At 41.6% G+C, this 17,363-nt stretch overlaps 2 protein-coding genes across 7 annotated transcripts in view; one reads left to right on the top strand and one right to left on the bottom strand.

Moving 5' to 3' along the window:
• The window catches only part of TSG101 (tumor susceptibility 101), a 22,856-nt gene extending 17,116 nt beyond the window's left edge, over positions 1 to 5,740 (top strand). For both annotated transcript variants that reach the window (XM_074149035.1, XM_074149034.1), the window contains exons 8-10: positions 2,147 to 2,349; positions 3,543 to 3,782; positions 4,909 to 5,740. In XM_074149035.1, the coding sequence (XP_074005136.1) occupies positions 2,147 to 2,349; positions 3,543 to 3,782; positions 4,909 to 4,998 (533 nt within the window). In that variant the 3' untranslated portion in view covers positions 4,999 to 5,740. The remainder of the gene's footprint in view (positions 1 to 2,146; positions 2,350 to 3,542; positions 3,783 to 4,908) is intronic.
• On the bottom strand, positions 5,601 to 17,363 carry LOC141465558 (L-lactate dehydrogenase A chain). Of its 5 annotated transcripts, none has more exons than XM_074149036.1 (11): positions 17,169 to 17,301; positions 14,672 to 14,764; positions 14,483 to 14,573; positions 12,493 to 12,593; positions 10,342 to 10,476; positions 9,648 to 9,765; positions 8,748 to 8,921; positions 8,113 to 8,286; positions 7,144 to 7,261; positions 6,597 to 6,720; positions 5,601 to 6,420 (listed from the first exon to the last, which is right to left on the bottom strand). In XM_074149036.1, the coding sequence occupies exons 3-11, from the start codon at positions 14,511 to 14,513 to the stop codon at positions 6,256 to 6,258; spliced, it is 1,140 nt and encodes a 379-aa protein (XP_074005137.1). In that variant the 5' UTR covers positions 14,514 to 14,573; positions 14,672 to 14,764; positions 17,169 to 17,301; the 3' UTR covers positions 5,601 to 6,255. The 5 variants fall into 5 exon arrangements, with proteins under 5 accessions (XP_074005137.1, XP_074005138.1, XP_074005141.1 ...); XM_074149037.1 differs by having other exon boundaries at positions 12,546 to 12,593; positions 17,169 to 17,278; XM_074149040.1 differs by lacking the exons at positions 14,483 to 14,573; positions 14,672 to 14,764 and having other exon boundaries at positions 12,546 to 12,593; positions 17,169 to 17,363.

Genomic DNA, 17,363 nt, shown 5'->3' on the forward strand with positions numbered 1-17,363 from the left:
TTGGATTTCAGGTAACTTGAGACACTTCTCTGAACCTTTGGGAAGGAAAAACAAGAGACGTGCAAATGATTTTGTCTTTAGCTATGTAAGATTCACGGGAGGCTGGATGAATATTTTTTTTCACTTTGTAATTTGTTGAGATCTAGGGCACTGGGAAATATGTATGTAATGTCGTAACAACTTCAGGGTTTTGATAGCTGTGTCTCTGGATGAAAAGATACTCTGGTAAAATTTCTTACTGCAGATTCTCTTTCCGGTTACAGAACTTCAGATCTGTCTATGTTTCATCCATAAAAGTTGGAAGGTTTAGGTACAAAACCTGCTATAATTCTTGCTTTATTAGTAGTTGTTACAATCCAATGGAAATTTCACTGATCTAAAAGGTATGAGGCACAAGCATGAGGAAAGTTTCATACTCCAGTTTTTTCTTACAGAGGAATGGTTGAAGTGGTTTGTGATAAATACAGATACAATTCTGCAACCAGTAGCCACTTCACGTTCCCTAGAGCAATCCGAGTTTCCTGGTCTGCAAATACACAGCACTGCCTGTGACGGACAAAAGGATTTGCCTTTCTATTAAAAAGGTGTTAGTGACAGACATTTGAAATTAGGTAATTTTATTGAATGGCTGATTTGCAAAAGCAGTAGTAATATTCAGGCTTAAATGAGAAAACCTCTAGTGCTTCAGAGGGAGAGGGACTAATGAAATATATTAGAAATTTTTTTTCTTGTTATATTTTCTAGCATTGCTGTATCAAAATGTGATTTAATAAACAGTTACATAGAAGCCTCTGTTGCTGTTTAACTGTAACATCGATCATTTATAGGAGCTAGTTATATACTCCTAGAGCAATATTGATAAGTAGTTTGTTTCACTACTACTAAAATTACTACCCTGAGTTTCTGGGCAGGATGGGCCAAGTGGAACTGGCAATTTAGTATGCTTGTAGTCAACTTGTATGTCATCATCTTTGTCTTACGCTTACCTAAAATAGCTATGCTTGCTTTTGTTAGAATCACATTGTAGAACTACTTCCACAGAATCTCCATATGTTTGACCAATGCTCTTTATTCAACTAACATTAAAGAAGTATTTTATCCAGACAGAATTTTTACAGGTTCTTCATGGGTACCTCAACACCATTACTTAATTTGATAAACCATGCTCCCACCTACCCTGCTCCGATTACAGTACCATCCTGCAGAAGTTTAAAAAAATAAATGGTAGGCCTAGTGTAACACTGAACAAGTACCTAAAAGACTGCCATCTGATTTTAGTCTGCTAGAACATATCTATAAACCATTTGCTAATATGACTGACTCTCTCTCTGCTTTATAATCTCTTAATAAATGTTGCTTGTTAAAGTAAGATCACCTCAATAACAAATGTTCTTTATTAATGCTGATTGGTTTACTGCCCTCCCATACCTGCCCTAGGATGGCTCAGTGATAATAATTGTGAAACCAATTGGAAAGACTGGTTCATATTGTAGCTTTTTAATCACTTGATACTGTCCAGCAATTTGTCACTTAAACAGACCCTACTATTAGATCTTCATAAATGTAAAAGGGCAACAGTTAAGATCTTTTTGATTGAAAATTATTTTTGTTAGCTTAGTGTTCATCTATTTTTATTAATCTTAAAAAAAACCCCACACACAAAAAAAACCCACAAAAAAAACCCAAACAAAAAAAAAAATGAAAAAACACCACAAAACCAGTAATTGGCAAGCCTCAAGATAGAGCATCTATAGGAAAATTCACTGTTTCAAACCAGTCAGTGTCTTACTTTTGGTTGAATACATGTATTCATTAGTTCCTGTAGAGTTTACCAGAAATTTATTCTTCCTTTAAAGACTCGGACTAACAACATTCATAAATTTCAGGGGAAATGGCTGCCCCATTTTCAAATTAAAGGAAGATTATGGATATGGGAATGGTAAAGTGAATGAATGGATGCATACTCTTAAAATTGGATGTGCATACTTGTGCACATCTTAATGTGTTTTATCTCACTGTGGTCTTCTCACTTACTCTCATATTGCTAAAATACATACAGCAAGTTAGCCCTTTTTTTCAGACTGGGTTTATAACGAAGCCAGTGCAGAACGGAGTTAATTTTGTGCTTGTGAATTTTCTTGTGCAGGACCCAGTAGAGATGGAACTATCAGTGAGGATACCATTCGAGCTTCCCTCATTTCAGCAGTCAGTGATAAACTGAGATGGCGGATGAAAGAAGAAATGGATCGTGCACAAGCTGAACTCAATGCCTTGAAACGGACAGAAGAGGACCTGAAGAAAGGACACCAGAAACTGGAAGAGATGGTAACTCGCCTGGATCAAGAAGTGGTAAGCTGAGATGAACCACTGCTCTGCATCTGAGTTTCCTAGTAGTGAACAGAAGCACGTAATTGATTCATTATTAAGCATGATAGAAATATCAAAGCTTCCACTGTATTGCTTTTTAAATATATATTCTCTTTCCCAGTTGAGGTGCATGTGTTCAGACTGAAACAAGTCAGAAATAGCAGTGACTGTAAGATGCATTGTCCTCTATCTTACAGATGTCGTTCAGTAGTAGAACAACATCCTCCCTGTGAAAGATGCCAGTGGTGTGAGATTATTTCATGATTGTGTCTCAGTTTCTGGATGATAATGTGTAACAGCAGCACTGGAGAGTGTTTCAGTGTCTTAGTGCAGAAACACTCATTTTAGTCACAGCTTCCTTGTATAACCTTCAGATTTTTCCTTTCCCAGGCAAGAGTCTCCTACTTAGTATGCTCAGAAATTCCTGCAGTTTTTCATTAAGGCCTGACATCTTCTGCTTAGTCCATCTGCTCCTTGCCTTACTGCTCAGGAGCAAGATTTTGAGATTGATGAGCAGTTTCTGAAACCAGCTCAGTGCTCAGATACATGGGTTTTTTTAAATGATTAGAAATTATTAATAAGGGCTAGAGATCAGGGGATACCATTATGTCACTGTATAAATTTATATACCCACTTCAAATGTAGTGTGTAATTCTAGTCATTCCTGTCTCGGAAAGAAAGGACATAATAGAACTGTAGATGTTTGATGCAAAGGCAAGAAGGACGATCCAGCATATCAGACAGCATCCATGTAAAACATGACTAAGTAAACTAGGACTTCTGTCTGGAAAAAAAACAGTGGGAATGGAGAGTGTGGAATATGATCATGGTCTGCACGGCTTTTGGCTTTGCTTTTGTTATCTGTAGCTAGTTTAAATGGTTATTTTTCTTTATGTGGTACCTTCAAAATACTTAAAGACTGTTAGAATGCCTTCTGTACAGTTATAAATTGTTAATGGATTGACATTATCTAAAACAGCATTTACTTTTTTAAAAGGAAAGAAGCTGAAATCTATAGTTGGTAGCTCTTTCATTTGGTAAAAATATTTGAGATGAGTAGAGAAGTAAAGAATCAACTGGCGTGTCTAAAAATCTTTAATCTTGACAGTTGTATCACAAGCAGACATTCAGCTCTCAAGACCTAAGGAATAAACAAACATCTTAATTGTTTTTAGGCTGAAGTTGACAAGAACATTGAACTTCTCAAGAAGAAGGATGAGGAGCTCAGTTCTGCTTTAGAGAAAATGGAAAGTCAGTCAGAAAATAATGACATAGATGAAGTTATTATTCCTACGGCACCACTTTACAAGCAGATCCTGAACTTATATGCAGAGGAAAATGCAATTGAAGACACCATCTTCTATCTTGGGGAAGCATTGAGACGTGGAGTGATAGACCTAGATGTCTTTTTAAAGGTAGGTTTCTTGGGATATTTCTAAGGTGTGTTTTAAATGTATTTAAATACCTTGAACTCTTTTTTTCAGCTTATGTTAGTTTTTCTTCCCTGAAGAGGATCCTGTAAGAACATGAATACTTATACGTTACAAGATAGGTTTTAAAAGAGGAATTTCAGAATTAATATAAAAGACCAATTTTTAAAGCATCCTAAATATGCAGCCATTTATCATTAAAGGGGTGCAACAGTATCAACATAAGCTTTCTGTTGGGCTGGCATCCTAACTCTGGAGAAACTAAGGGTGATTTGGAGTATTCAGACAGCTTTTCACCTGCGGTTTATGGATGCCTCTGCTGAAGCAGCCAGTGAGTGTTAGAATCATAGGGAAAAAAACCCAACAAACAGCTAGTTTTTCACCTCTAGCAGATACCTTAGACAAATTGTTTCCTTTCTTTGCTGCCCTTAATACTGAAAGTTTTAATGATGTCTGATCTAATAACCTTCCTTTATTTTGATCTTACGTGCATGGTGATGGCACATGAAATAAAAACAGATCTGTTATTTTGAAAAGATTAAAAACACTTTAATGTGGAATAAAACTACGCAAAATATATCAGAGTAATTAATGTTGCCATTGGATCTGGAAAGATTAGTGTGCAGAAGTGTTAATAGTCTGTTCTGGAGCCACTGGGTAGCAAGAGTTACCAGTCCTTCCATTTTCTAACAGTTGAGGTTCCCCCCAAGTTACCACTTAAGCTTTGCTTTTAACTTCCGGTGTACAATGCACTATGTAGAGGCGTATTATTACTTTCTTATGTAGCTTGCTGGTTCTGGTTATCTGATGTTAAAAGAACTGTTCTCTGCCTCAGGGGAAGTGCATTAGTCTGACTTTACCTTGGAGTACATATTACTACTTTTGCAGAGTTAATTATTAAAATCGCAAGAAGTACAAGATAGTGATTGTATTTGGTAGCCATCTGCCAGTCATGCCATTTAGTAAACTAAGGCATCTAGTGTTTCCAAAAAACTAACATCCTGTTTGGGTCATGGAATGTGTCATGCTTTGAAAATGTGTATTGCAGTATAATTAAGATTATATCAAAACTTTCCCCATAGCCAGCTGTTCTTATTCTTTCTTTCTGCAGCATGTACGTCTTCTGTCTCGCAAGCAGTTCCAGCTGAGGGCGTTAATGCAGAAAGCAAGGAAGACTGCGGGACTCAGTGATCTTTACTGAATTCTCAGACTTTAACTGGGAAATTAGATTTCCTTATGAAGTGGCCATTCTCTTGATATTTCTCTTAATCAGTAGGTGCCCAGAATAAGTTATTACATCATTCAAGTGTAAGATATTTTGAATCAATAATATATTTTCTTTTTGGTAAAGACTAGCTTTTATTAATGCACTTTCTATCTCCTGTAATCTTCGTGCTGGTGGACTTAACGCTGAATAAAACTTGTTGCATATTTTCTTCCTCTACAGAACTGTGTACAATGCACTTTCTTTACAAGTGGGCCTGGCTTATGCAGCGTCAGCTTAGCCATACTGTGACACTTCTGAGAGTTGGAAGACATTTCAGTCTTGAAATGGAAAGAGTCTTGAACATGGAAAAACTCATGTTTCAGTGTAACTAACCTTTGTTATGACCAATGAAACCTGGAAACTCAAAATTTCAAGGCCCTGCTGTTTGACCTAGCTCTTGCTATCCAAGGACTGTTTTCTAGAAGTGAGCTTCATAACTATTCTACCATCAGATTATGGTCATAGTGGTGTATACCTTATGCTGGAGCTGTATTTTGGAAACAAAGCCCCATAAGGAAAAACAAGAAGACAGAAATATCAGTTTGTGGTTTATTTGATGTTGGAGCTGGTACTACAGTTGGACAATCACTGTCTTGTTGCATACCAAAACCTTGATTTTTAAATGTGTTCAGGAGATGAACTTACAATTAGGCTGATATAGTACACAAAAATAAGGTTCTCTAAAAAAAAAAAAAAAAATACACACAAAAATTCCAAAGCAGTGTTAGGAAAATACATTTGGACCTACCAACAGTGAAATAGTTAAGCTATTCAGCTGGCAGAGAAAGTTGGTCAATTGGCTTGACAATCCTTTAACTGCGAGAAAATAGTCTTTGGTTTCACATTGTGTCATAATTAGTTACTGTTCTGAATCAACATTAAACAGGATGAGGAGAAGGCAGAGGGTTTTCTAGGCAGTGCTGATTTGAATGCTGGATTTCTGCCACACCACTTCACTGTACAAGACTGACTAGGTTATCTAGCTCTGCTAAGAACATGGGTGTCTGAACAGGGAAAACCCTAGAGTAGTTGTCTAGCGCTATCTTCAGGAAACTTGTTTGTTCAGATTTGAGCTTTTTGTGTGTTCTAGTTGAGATATATACGTTGAAAGGTTTGACCTACTTGGAGAGTGCAACATAAGACAAACCACTAAAGCCATTAAACTGCAAAGAGTGAACTGCCTGGCCAGATTTAGAACTGTAGTTCCTTCTGGATTCCCCAGAGTGTGTCTGCACTCTTCCTTAATTTGTCCTCTTCCTCAGGTTTTAGGATCATCTTCACTACATCAGTGATGCCGTTACTGCCCAGTACACAAGGAACACTTAGGAAGACATCTTCTTTTATTCCATGCATGCCCTGAAAAGTAGATAAGGATAGTTAAGGTAGAATTTGGGTATGTCTAATTAATAACCTATCAGGAAAACTCAGCTGAGTTTAGTTGAAATTAAACTAGAAAGTTATCACTGTTCTCCAGAATTCTCAAGGTTTTTAGTTCTCAGCAAGATGAAAGTTAGCAAACAAGGGCTGCTCACCTTAACAACTGTAGAGATCGGGTGCACTCTTCTCAAATTCTTCATTATAGTTTCAGCTAGATCTGCCACAGAAAGGCCAATGGCCCATGATGTGTACCCCTTCAGTTTGATAACCTCATAAGCGCTGCAGAGACAAAGTCACTCATTGAAAAACAAGTACCATCAACTGAAATACTTTAAGTTTGTAAGAAGGGCTTTTGGAGGTGCCTTAAGCAGTCTGCAGACATCAGAAGCTTGACTGATGTGCTGACAGGACTGAAATAGCTCAGCAGTGAAGAATTCTATTTGCTTTTACTGCTCCCCGCTGTTACACTGGAAACTTGGAAGTTAAAGCACTTTCCTAATTTGAAGTTCCCTAACCATGAAAAGTTAACTCTGCCCTATCTACATTACTCCTTAAAATATTATTTCAAGTTATGCCTGCATTTTGACATTTGGTTTGGGCTACTATATTTATGAGACTAGATGTGGATACTGCAGTTCAGAGCTGCTGTAGCTCTTCATTGTTTGTTCTCATGTTGAAAAAAAAAACCACAACAGCATTTACCTGTCCACCACCTGCTTATGGACCTCCTTCCAGTGTTCCTTGTCTGCATCAGTTCCCAAGTCTGGATGAAGAGCCTTCAGGGAGACGCCAGCAACGTTCACTCCACTCCAGACAGGTACTGAGAGTTGCACAGAGATTAATTATATTGAAGAATCTCCGCAACCACAAGAAAAGCTTAACTTTGTCCTCCTCAGATTAACAGTTAACATAGGATCTAGTCGGATTAATCTGCAACACACGTGTCACTATGACTTGCATACAAATTTAAATATAGTATGACCTATGAGGCCAATCTAATTTGTGGGCCAAGAACCTAGAAGTGTATGAACATCTTTCTTTATACATGATGCCACAGGGTTTGAATTTGCTTCATTAAATCAAAACACACACACAGCATGAGCTGAAGTGACAGTAACTCTGTATTTTGCAACAGTGTCTCAAAATAAGAATTGTTTCTAAAGGAGTCTTCCCCAGTGTCAGGAAGCAGACACTACTGCTCTGATGCCGCTAGAGAAAAGTACAGGTGAAATGAGAAAGTTGCTCTTTCTCTCATTCTCTAGACTTGCCTCTGCACTTCAGTTCCTATATATAGTTCTTGCAGTAATCGAGACATGCCAGTAAAGAACCAAGTGACTACCAGTAGCTCTAGTGAAGATCTTTGGGAATTCCTTGCAGAGAACATCACCGTCTTGCTTCTTCAGTTTGTTTTTTTGGAGACTTACAGGAACAACTTAGCCTAGAAATTTTCAGCCTCCTCTGGTTACAGTAATGACCTTTTCCAAGCAGAGTAACTCAGGTCAAATATAGACCATCTAGGGTTACTGTGTGCAGCAGCAAGTTTAAAGCAGGACTTGAATTCTTAAGGTGCTGCAGTGCAAAGGTTTCTGAGCAACTTTTTACTGTAGCTTTTGGAGAGGTTTCTTGTAAAGTACCAGAAAGTTCTGTCTAATAGCCAGATTTCACCCTTACCACTGGAGTCTCCGTGCTCTCCAACAATCCATCCGTGGCAGCTCAGAGGATGGATGCCCAGTCTTTCTCCCATGAGGTGACGGAAACGGGCAGAGTCCAAATTGCAGCCGCTGCCGATAACACGGTGTTTAGGAAATCCACTGATCTTCCAGGCCACATAGGTCAGAATATCCACTGTAAGTAGAACAGAGAGGATCGTAAGTTTGGATAGGTAGGATCGTATCTTCCATCCATCTGTAAGGACTTTATCTGCATGCTAGTTCTGTGGAATAGAGCGTCGAGCAATGCCCATGGCCAGGTGCTCTAGTGGGCTAACATAATGACTGTTTTAAAGGCAGAATTGAGAGGCTGTTTATGCTGTGCATGCAATTATCAGCGCTCCGTACAGTGTCCTGTGCTAAAGATCACCTAAAAGGCAACTGAAGACCCAAGTTGGGGGCAACTTGGTTTATTTCTCAGAGGACCAGCTTGCTGAGCATGGAGAGGGAAGATGACACTTGTTACTATGTGGTTTTGTGGCATAAGTTACATTCTAAAAGCCTATGCTTGGTCATATTAATACACTAACATTGCCCTACTGAAGAAAACACTATTCTCTAAGCCAAATCCTCTTACTGAGGCAACGGGAGACCAACCTGGGTTTGAGACAATAAGCAGCTTGCAGTCAGGGCTGTATTTAACAACATTGGGAATGATGAATTTGAAGATATTCACGTTGCGCTGGACCAAGTTAAGGCGGCTCTCTCCTTCTTGCTGACGGGCACCAGCAGTGACAATGACCAGCTTGGAGTGTGCAGTCACACTGTAATCTGGGGACAAAAGACTGTGTCAAACATGACCTCTTTCTACACATGGTTCAGGACAGGAGTTCTCAGTTCCTTCTAGTATTGATATCTAGAATTCTCAAGTTTGAGGGTGCGGAACCCAAGACTTTGCTTCCACAGAAGTTAAATTTTCTTTTAAGACTGTGGATCATGCCACCAAGTGGCAACCTGAAGGGCATATCAAAATCACAGTGGTATTTCATACTTCTGGGGCACAGACGGGTATAGAGGACGCTGTCAGGATAGCATCCAGTGCAAGTGCTGTGTAGAAGAGGAAGAGGGCTCTGCCCTCGTAACCTGCTACCTCTGGAGCTGCACATTAACTAAGGTATAAAGTGGCTAGCATTTGGCCTAGTCAGGTTGCCAGTAAACTTAAAGCTATCAGACATTTATAGCCAAGGAGTAAGCAGTAATGCATTCAGGGACTAACTGGCTGTAAAATAAAATTCTGAAAGGTGCAGTAGTATTTAAGAAATTCATCTTCCTGTTCCGAGTGGTGAACTCTGGAAGAGGATCCCTAGTTGAACTGGCCTTAATAAGGTATGTGAAACAATGTCACCTGAGTAATATTTCTGTAGGAATAGAAGTTAAATGAGCTTTCCACCTAACAATGAGGACGACAGGCTAACTGCTTGACTTGCATGACCAGTTTGAGATCTGAAGTGGCTATCTCTGTTTAGAAATAATGAGCACATTAGAGCCAATACTTGCCTTTGCCAGAGACAATCTTTGGTGTTTTAAGGAAGAGGCTGCCATGCTGGAGATCTAGCATCTCTCCTCTGAGCTTGTCCTCCACAACATCAACAAGGGCAAGTTCATCAGCTAAGTCCTAAAAGAGACCAAGATTAAATACTAAGTTTGTTGCCTCTGAGCAAAGTACCCGATTTGTAAACTGTGAAGTTACAGTTACTGTAAAAGCAGTGATCTACTTAAGCAATTTTTCTCATCTGTAATGCTTTACTTGCGCTTTGATACAATAATGCAATGAAGAGGACAAGTGATTCAGTGTCTAGGACCATTTTTTCCAGTCTACACTGCAAAGAATTATTGCACACTCTGTTTCAGACAAAATGACTCCTCAGTTCGTAATCTTTTTGTATGTTTGGAGTGTTAGAGGACTCTTACTTAGGACGGAGCCTGGAAGTCATTCAAAGGTAAATGTGAGTTTTAAGTCAAAATGATACAAAGAGCATGTTTCTGTCTGATACTGGGGTAAACTTGGTTTGTTCTCTGCCAATAGCTCGAAAATCACTGCTTCACTTCAGGCCCAGATAAAGGAATGTACAACAAAAAATTCATCTTGTATGCTAGCCCAATTAGTCTAATAAGGGAGATTACTTTTTGCCTCTCTTTTAGACCTCAGGTAGTCACAACTGTGCTGCTTCATCCCAAGCTTGACACTTACCTTCATCAGGATGCTGATAGCACAGGCCATTCCAACTGCACCCACACCGACCACACTGATCTTATTGTGGGCATGACTCTGCTCCTGTTTGTGGACATTGTGGATGAGCTGATCCTTGAGAGACATGGTGCACAGCTGAAAGGAAAGCAGCAGATTATTTCTCTAGGCTTTGGAGCCTTTACTGACACCAGACATTTGTATTTAGCAAGACTGATTTTATTCCAGGAAGATAAGAAAATGGATACAAATCTCATGCCTGAAACTTCTGGCAGTACTGCCTGTATGCAGCAAAATGACTAAAAAACTGAATTACTGATGAGAATGCACTGCCTAAGATCGCTACTGCTTTCCTTCAAATGCAGCCTGAGAACCATTATATAGCTGGGTGGCACTCCAGCAGCATTAGTAGAACGTTCTAAATGATCATCCATATTACATTTAGGTACAGGAAGCCATTTTAGTACTTCTAAGCACAGCGTGATCTGGCAATCTCCAGTCTACCGCCCTGAAAAACTGGTACTCTGTGCCCTGAAGCCTTTCCAGAGCTGAAGTTGTACAACACTTATGCAAGCCCGTCTTAAGCACAGCATGATCCTCAAAGTCAACTTTATAGATTTGTTTTAAAGTGAAACTGCCTAATTTTGTATTAAGATGTTTAGTCCAGTGTTACCGTCTCTCTCTCCCTCAGTTTTTTTAGCTACCAGCTGCACGGCAGCCTGGTTGTATGGGTTCTAATCCGACAGCCACAGGTGTACAGAAATGCCATGATGATGATGATGGAGTATTGCGCTTTCACCCCAGGGTTCCTGCGGAAGCTGAACCCATGCTTTCCCAAGCAGCACAGCTTCTGCTCAGCCTGAAAAGCCCAAGGCAAGGGCAGCTTCACGGGTGGATGGATGCAAGTATAGACACAACGTGATTGTAAAGTTGGTGCTGAACAAGCGGCAACTCGTTCTGAGCAGAAAAAGCCAGGCAGCGTTGGCAGAGCAGGTAAGGACTATGAGTTTGGGGCAAGGGGGAGGAGAAGGGACAGGAAGCCATCAGTGCCCATATTTAGGAGAAGTTAACCAGGGTATGTCAGTCTTCATTTGTAGAAGCCTCCTGAAGTGTGGGCCGGTGCAGTGCACGCTCTCTCCATGTGCCAAGTCCTCCCTTTGCACTCTAAGCACTTTAATGCGCGTGGCTGGCGAGGAGCACCCACTCAAAACACTTCTCAGTTACACCTAGTACCCAAAATTTTTGTTTTTAATTAAGAGTGCTACTCCCCCTGAAAGAAGCACGTTGGGGAAGAGCCAGCAGTAGGTGCTATATTAATGCTCCCATTTCAAACGCAGCCCTGCGCCCACCCTCAACATCCCTTTGCAGGGTCACTCCCAGCAGCCAGGTCCCCCGGGGGCCACAGGCGCTTTTACCACCCATTAAGGGAAAGCGAGTTAATTGAGGGGGGGGGGGGGGGGGGGGAAAGATGGCGGGTCAGCAGCCTCAAGGCTGGGAAAGGGGTGAGGAAATCACGCCGCTTGCACATAGGCCGTCGAGCAGGGAGTGGTGCTTCTCCACACCCCACCCAAGGCGGGCTGAAGTCCAGGGCTTCTGCCCGGGAGCTCCTCAGCCCAGGGCCGGGGGGGGGGGGGGGGGGACGACTCGGTCGAGCAGGCGGCGCCGAGCGGACGACCGTCCGCTCGGCGCCGCCTGCTCGACCGAGTCGTCCCCCCCCCCCCCCCCCCGCTGTGGGCCAGCGATGCCCACATCTTCCCCCCTCCTTTCCCCCCCACGGCAACCGGCCGAGGCGACAACACCTACCCGGCGTCCTCAACCGAGCGCGGCGGCGGCTGCAACGACGGGGCGGGGAGGTGGCGGCCGCCGCCGCCTTAAGTAGGGGGGGGCCGGGCGGCTGACGTGAGGCGGGCGGGCCGGCCGGTGGAGACGTGCCCGCCGACACGTCGGGGCGGAGAGGAGGCCGGGGCGGGGGAAGGGGGGGGGGGGGATAGGGCAAGTTGGGCAAGTTGAGGGGAGGGTGTACGGTCATAACGGTCGGTGCTGGGAGGGAAGCTTCCCGTTTGAAGGCTTTTTTTGTTGTTTTTATTTGCCGCGTGGAGGGTTTTTAGACGGTCTCCGGGCACACTCATGTTTTCCTGTCGTTACTGGAAATACCATAACAGGAGTCATGATGGTCTGGTCATGCCACGCTGTCTGCTCCTCCTCACCCTGCGGTTGGTTTGTAAAGCCGAGTCCTTCTCCCCACTTATTTCTTGCTAGGAAACAAAGAGGAAAAAAAAATAAAATTACTTCCTGGATGCCTGAAGTTTCGATTTTATGCTACGCTACAGGGTTGTCCCACAAAATTGGTTTTTAGTAAACCCTCACTACCTTTTATCCCTCTATTAACTGAATTTCATGTTGGTAGTTAAACTTTCCTTTGCAAGTTTTCCTGAAGAACTGCACAGACGTCAAAAGCACAGGCCCAGACCGCTTCTGCCATGGCTCGCTTCTCACACTCTCGCTGTTCTCCGGTCCTGCAGTAACGCCTCCCAGTCAGTAAATTTACTTAAAATCTTCGCACCTGGATTTGTGGTTTACTGTGCATCAGGATTCTGGGTTTGAGATTGCCTGGTTCCTCCAGTCACAGCGCAGTAGTAAGTTTTGTTTGCCAGCTGGCTGGGTTCATTTATTATCTTGTATCCATGTCTCCCTTCTACCCCTCTTAGATATCCTCTCTTTATGCCATAGATTAACACATTCATCCTTAATGAAAAATCAGGGAAGCATTCACTTAATCTTGTGGGAGTAGCTGGATTACCTTTATTTTCCCCTTCTTGTTTTATAGTGATACTTTTTTCTTCCTTTTTTTTTTTTTATTTTTTTGTAGCTGCTGTACCTTTGTGATATTCTTGGGGGTTTTTTTGATTCTAACTCTACCTGATTTTTGGCAATATCTATTCGCAGCTTCTAGGATGTATGTGACTTCCCTTTTGAGGTGATTATCTTGCTGTGGCAGAAGGCCTTCCTTACTAATTAACCCCTTTGTCTTCCTCTACCCATACCAGCCTTTCAATCTCTGTTTTGTCTGGGATGTCTTTTCTCTCTTCTAAAGTGACTTTATATAGTGTATCTCTTAGTCACTAGAGTTAGCCAGTTTACAAACGAGGAGGTTTTCATGGACGTCCTGATCTTTCCACGACTTCATCCCACTTACAGTGCATGGGAACGTAGAACATGGCCCTTGGTCACGCTAGACCAGGGCAGCTGGTGTGAGGCTGGGTATGTCTCATCACACATAAGGCTCCTACTCATCTACCCAACTCTGCTTTACAACTGATGGAATTTCCTGCTGTTGTTCAAGGCATGCTAACACCTTCTTACAGACCATCCCAGTGACAATTCCCTTCTGCTGTGGTGATCTGATGGGAACAGTAGCCCAAAGCCTCATCGTTTCTTTGACAGTCCATTGGCAAAACAAAAGAAACAAAAAACACAGGTGAGAAAACATCTAAAAATGCTTGAAACATAGAATAAGGAGATTTGCATGAAACAAGCTAGAAAAAGACAAAGTTTTGGTTCTTACTGTAAAGACCAGCATTTCTACCAAAGGAGGTTAAACATAATGACCTGTCAGACGCAAAAGTAGATGTGCTTTGTTCCTTGCTGCTTGAGGAATGAGGGATGCTTGTGAGCCGTGTCATGGCAGAGGGGCCTGGTAGCTAAGGAAAGGAAAGTGCAAGTAGATGCTGAGTAGGCCCTAATGCCGCATGAATGAAGAATAAAAGGAAGCCATATAATGTAGTTCTGTCATTCTGCATTATGCTGGGTTCGCTGAGCATCTTGTTCTGTCAGAAGTCTCAAGGATGGATTAGAAGGTTTAGTTCTGCATCCCAGGAATCTGTATTTACAGGGGCTTTATATGCGTGGGGCTAAACATCTCATCCAGAGTTTGGGTTCCAGACATCTGGCAGGACAGAAAATTTTGAACATTTGACAGGATTGAAGATCAAGAAGAAGTATTTTCTCCCTAAATGTAAGATAGCTTTTAAAACAATATTGGCTGGGTAGATTAATGGGTATTTCAAAAATATGTGCCTAAAGTAAAGCAAGTGACACCAAGGCTCCAAAAAGAAGAATGTTGGTATTATAAGGTTGTTCTTACCCTGTGGCTCGGACAAAATAAAATTTGACATGGTTCGCAGCGCATAAGTTCCAATAAAGTCTTCACTTGCTTGTGTTTGTGTTGCTTCTTACTGAGAAAAGAACCAAGACCAAATCTCTGTTACTTATAACACAAGGCATCAGGTTGTCCTTAGGTGTCTGGTGCTTATTCAGTTACCAGAGGCCCTACCTTTAGTAGAGTAGGCCAAAGCAAGCTAACTAGAATGTTTCAAAACCATCCTGGTCCCAACACGTCCTCAATGATGATAAGCAGATCAGAAACCTTTTTTTAAAAAAAAAATAAATTAGTATCAGCTTTTAATATGCCGGTGTTAATTCACCTTGGTTACAAAACTGAGAAGAAGCCTGCGACTGCCAAATTTTTCCTTTTATAAAAGTGTCCTTTGTGATCTCAGCAGCAGCAGTAGGTGCTCAGGAGGAAAGCAGTCATCTGGCATGACTGACATTGATTTTTCTGCCTCAGAGAGCTTCAATCAGAGAAGGCTCATAACAACACAAACAGAGCAGGGTGAGCAAATTAAGGGCATTTTTCCTGCACTTGGAAGATGGAGGCCACATCTGTTTTGATTTCTTTTAAGTAATTGACTTTGATTGCAGGGATGGAGCCAACTTTCCTCCCTTGTATACATAAGGAGTTTTATTCTTCCTGTTCTTTTGCTGCTGCTGCTTTCCATTGCAGTAGCGGGAGGTGGTGTTGACGGAGCGATAGGAATGTTTGAAATGTGGTAGGGTGTCTCTCTCCAGGGAAGCTTGACTCTTCCTCGCCTGCTTACCCTCTTTTCTGTATTAGTTTTCACAGAATAAACATAAAAAATAAAGCAACAGAAGTTGCTGAATGTGGAAACATTTATCTTTTTATTCTAGGAATTACAAGCAGAGCCTTGCCATCGGCCTCAGGTGGCATTTGATCAGGTTTTCGTTGATAACAGAAGGAAACAATGCCATTCTTGTTAAACAATGTGTTTGTCTTTAAAATATAAGATACTGATTAAACCTTTATCACAAAAATAAAGTCCAGAAACATTTATACAAGGTGGGTTCTATGTGTGCATCTCGCTATTTTCAATAAAACACTTACAGTGTGTTAGCAAACTTCTCTCCAATTTGCTAATACACAAGAGGTTTTACATGGTGATATTTAATCTCTACATTTGCCGTTTGCCCAGGTCCTGGCTCATGAGAGACTAAGTCAAATTTGGTGGTGCTGCTGAGGTGAATATTGACACCAAGCCATGACCTGCACATATCTGCTATATGAGCTACAGCTCACCTAGGAGGTTAGCAGTAACCCAACATCACCAGTGATGCTGACCGGCCCTGGAAAAGTCAGTGGAATCTCTCTGCTCTACCTGTGATGCGAGATCTAATTTGCCCCTAAAAATCATATTCTCAGTATGATCAGTTCTGCTTTTGCTCTGACATTATCAAGGGCTTTGCTTTCATATGATGTCGGTGTATGAGGGAAAGACCTGGCACTAGAAATAGCTACATCATGTTCAGTCCTGTCTTTCCTTTGATTTATTCTGAGGCCTGAACAACTTCCTCCAACTTTAATGGCTCCATTTCTTGTTTGTAAAATAGGAAGGGTTTTATCTACCAACCCGATGGTGGTACTGTAGGGATTAGTTAATTATGAAACACTTCAGCTTCATAAAGCAAAATGAAAATGATGGAGTTTCTTTGCCTAAACCAGAAAGGCCTGAACCTCTATTTTGTGACTGTTTTGTAGCTTAGCACCAAAAGTTTGGTATGCTCTGCTAAACTGACACCATCAGAAAAGCTCCCAGAGACAGAATTCTTGCAATTTCAAAATGCTTATCAGGGTAAGATACAGGAAGTTGGTTCATACTCCATACAAATCTGTATTTTGTGTTCTTCAAATTTGGATAGTACAGCCACATCAAACCATTTGAACTGATCTAAGAAAAATAAAAGCTGAGTTTCACCTTGGCTTGCACTATCAGGTATCTCTGCACATAACTGAGTAGCCGTGGTCCGTACGCCTCTGGGTCCCTCTCCTTGGCTGCTTCCACAGACGTGTGTCACGGTAAGGACGCTGGTATTACAAAGACCCAGTGCTTTTGCTGCTTTACACCCTCTTTTCTTTGCACTGTCATTGTGGGGGGAGGGGGATGGGCTAGCTGATGCAATTCTCATGTCCGGGTATTTATACGCATCTGTTTCTACAACCCATTTTAAAATGTGTGCCAGGGTAATATATATGGAGACCTGTGTAAATAATTGTAAATTTTTGAAGATCCCAGGCTTCCACAATGCCCTTTTGTCAGATGTGTGGTTTTGATTGCAAACTGTTTTCTAGCTGACATGTTTCAGTATGCAGAACTTCCAAGTTACACCAATTTTTATTTTCCCCTTAAAAGGTTGGTTATATTTGCAAGTACAACAGCAATGGCTTATGCATTCAGTATACAGCTAGATAAAACTGTATTTCTTGCAATGATTTTCTCAATATGAAGCTAAAGAAAGCTGTATTTCTTGCAATAGCTTCCTAAATCATCGCTCTAGGTAGCTGGGCTAAGCAGAATGCGTGATTTTGACTTGCTTCCCTAAGGAAACAAATTTACTCATGGAAGCATGAGTCACTGCGCAGGATTCTCAAGCCAAACCCATTCCCTTGACGCAACAGTGAACACTTAGTCACTTACTCAGGAACTGCAGGAAATGGGATGCTCAGCTAAACCGCATGGTCAGAGGGAGATGGAGAGGCACTGCCATGGACAGGGGCCGCTATTCAGCCTTCGCTTAACCAAGTCGCAAAGGTGTCTCAGCCAGTTCAGCACCTGCCTCCTGCTGACGAGGAGTGTAATCATCAGCGCACCCTCGCTGCTGCCTCCTAAACT

Source organism: Numenius arquata, chromosome 6 (genome assembly GCF_964106895.1).
Source record: "Numenius arquata chromosome 6, bNumArq3.hap1.1, whole genome shotgun sequence".
NCBI classification, from domain to species: domain Eukaryota; kingdom Metazoa; phylum Chordata; class Aves; order Charadriiformes; family Scolopacidae; genus Numenius; species Numenius arquata.

Bases quoted from the DNA above. Each gene is read 5' to 3' on its own strand.
- LOC141465558 (XM_074149036.1), bottom strand. From the start codon at position 14,513: ATGTCAAATTTTATTTTGTCCGAGCCACAGG. The intron at 8,287-8,747 runs GTTGGTCTCCCG...TTCTACTTACAG, and splicing joins GCTTATTGTCTCAAACCCAG to TGGATATTCTGACCTATGTG. The intron at 6,721-7,143 runs GTAAATGCTGTT...TTGTCTCTGCAG, and splicing joins CATAAGCAGGTGGTGGACAG to CGCTTATGAGGTTATCAAAC.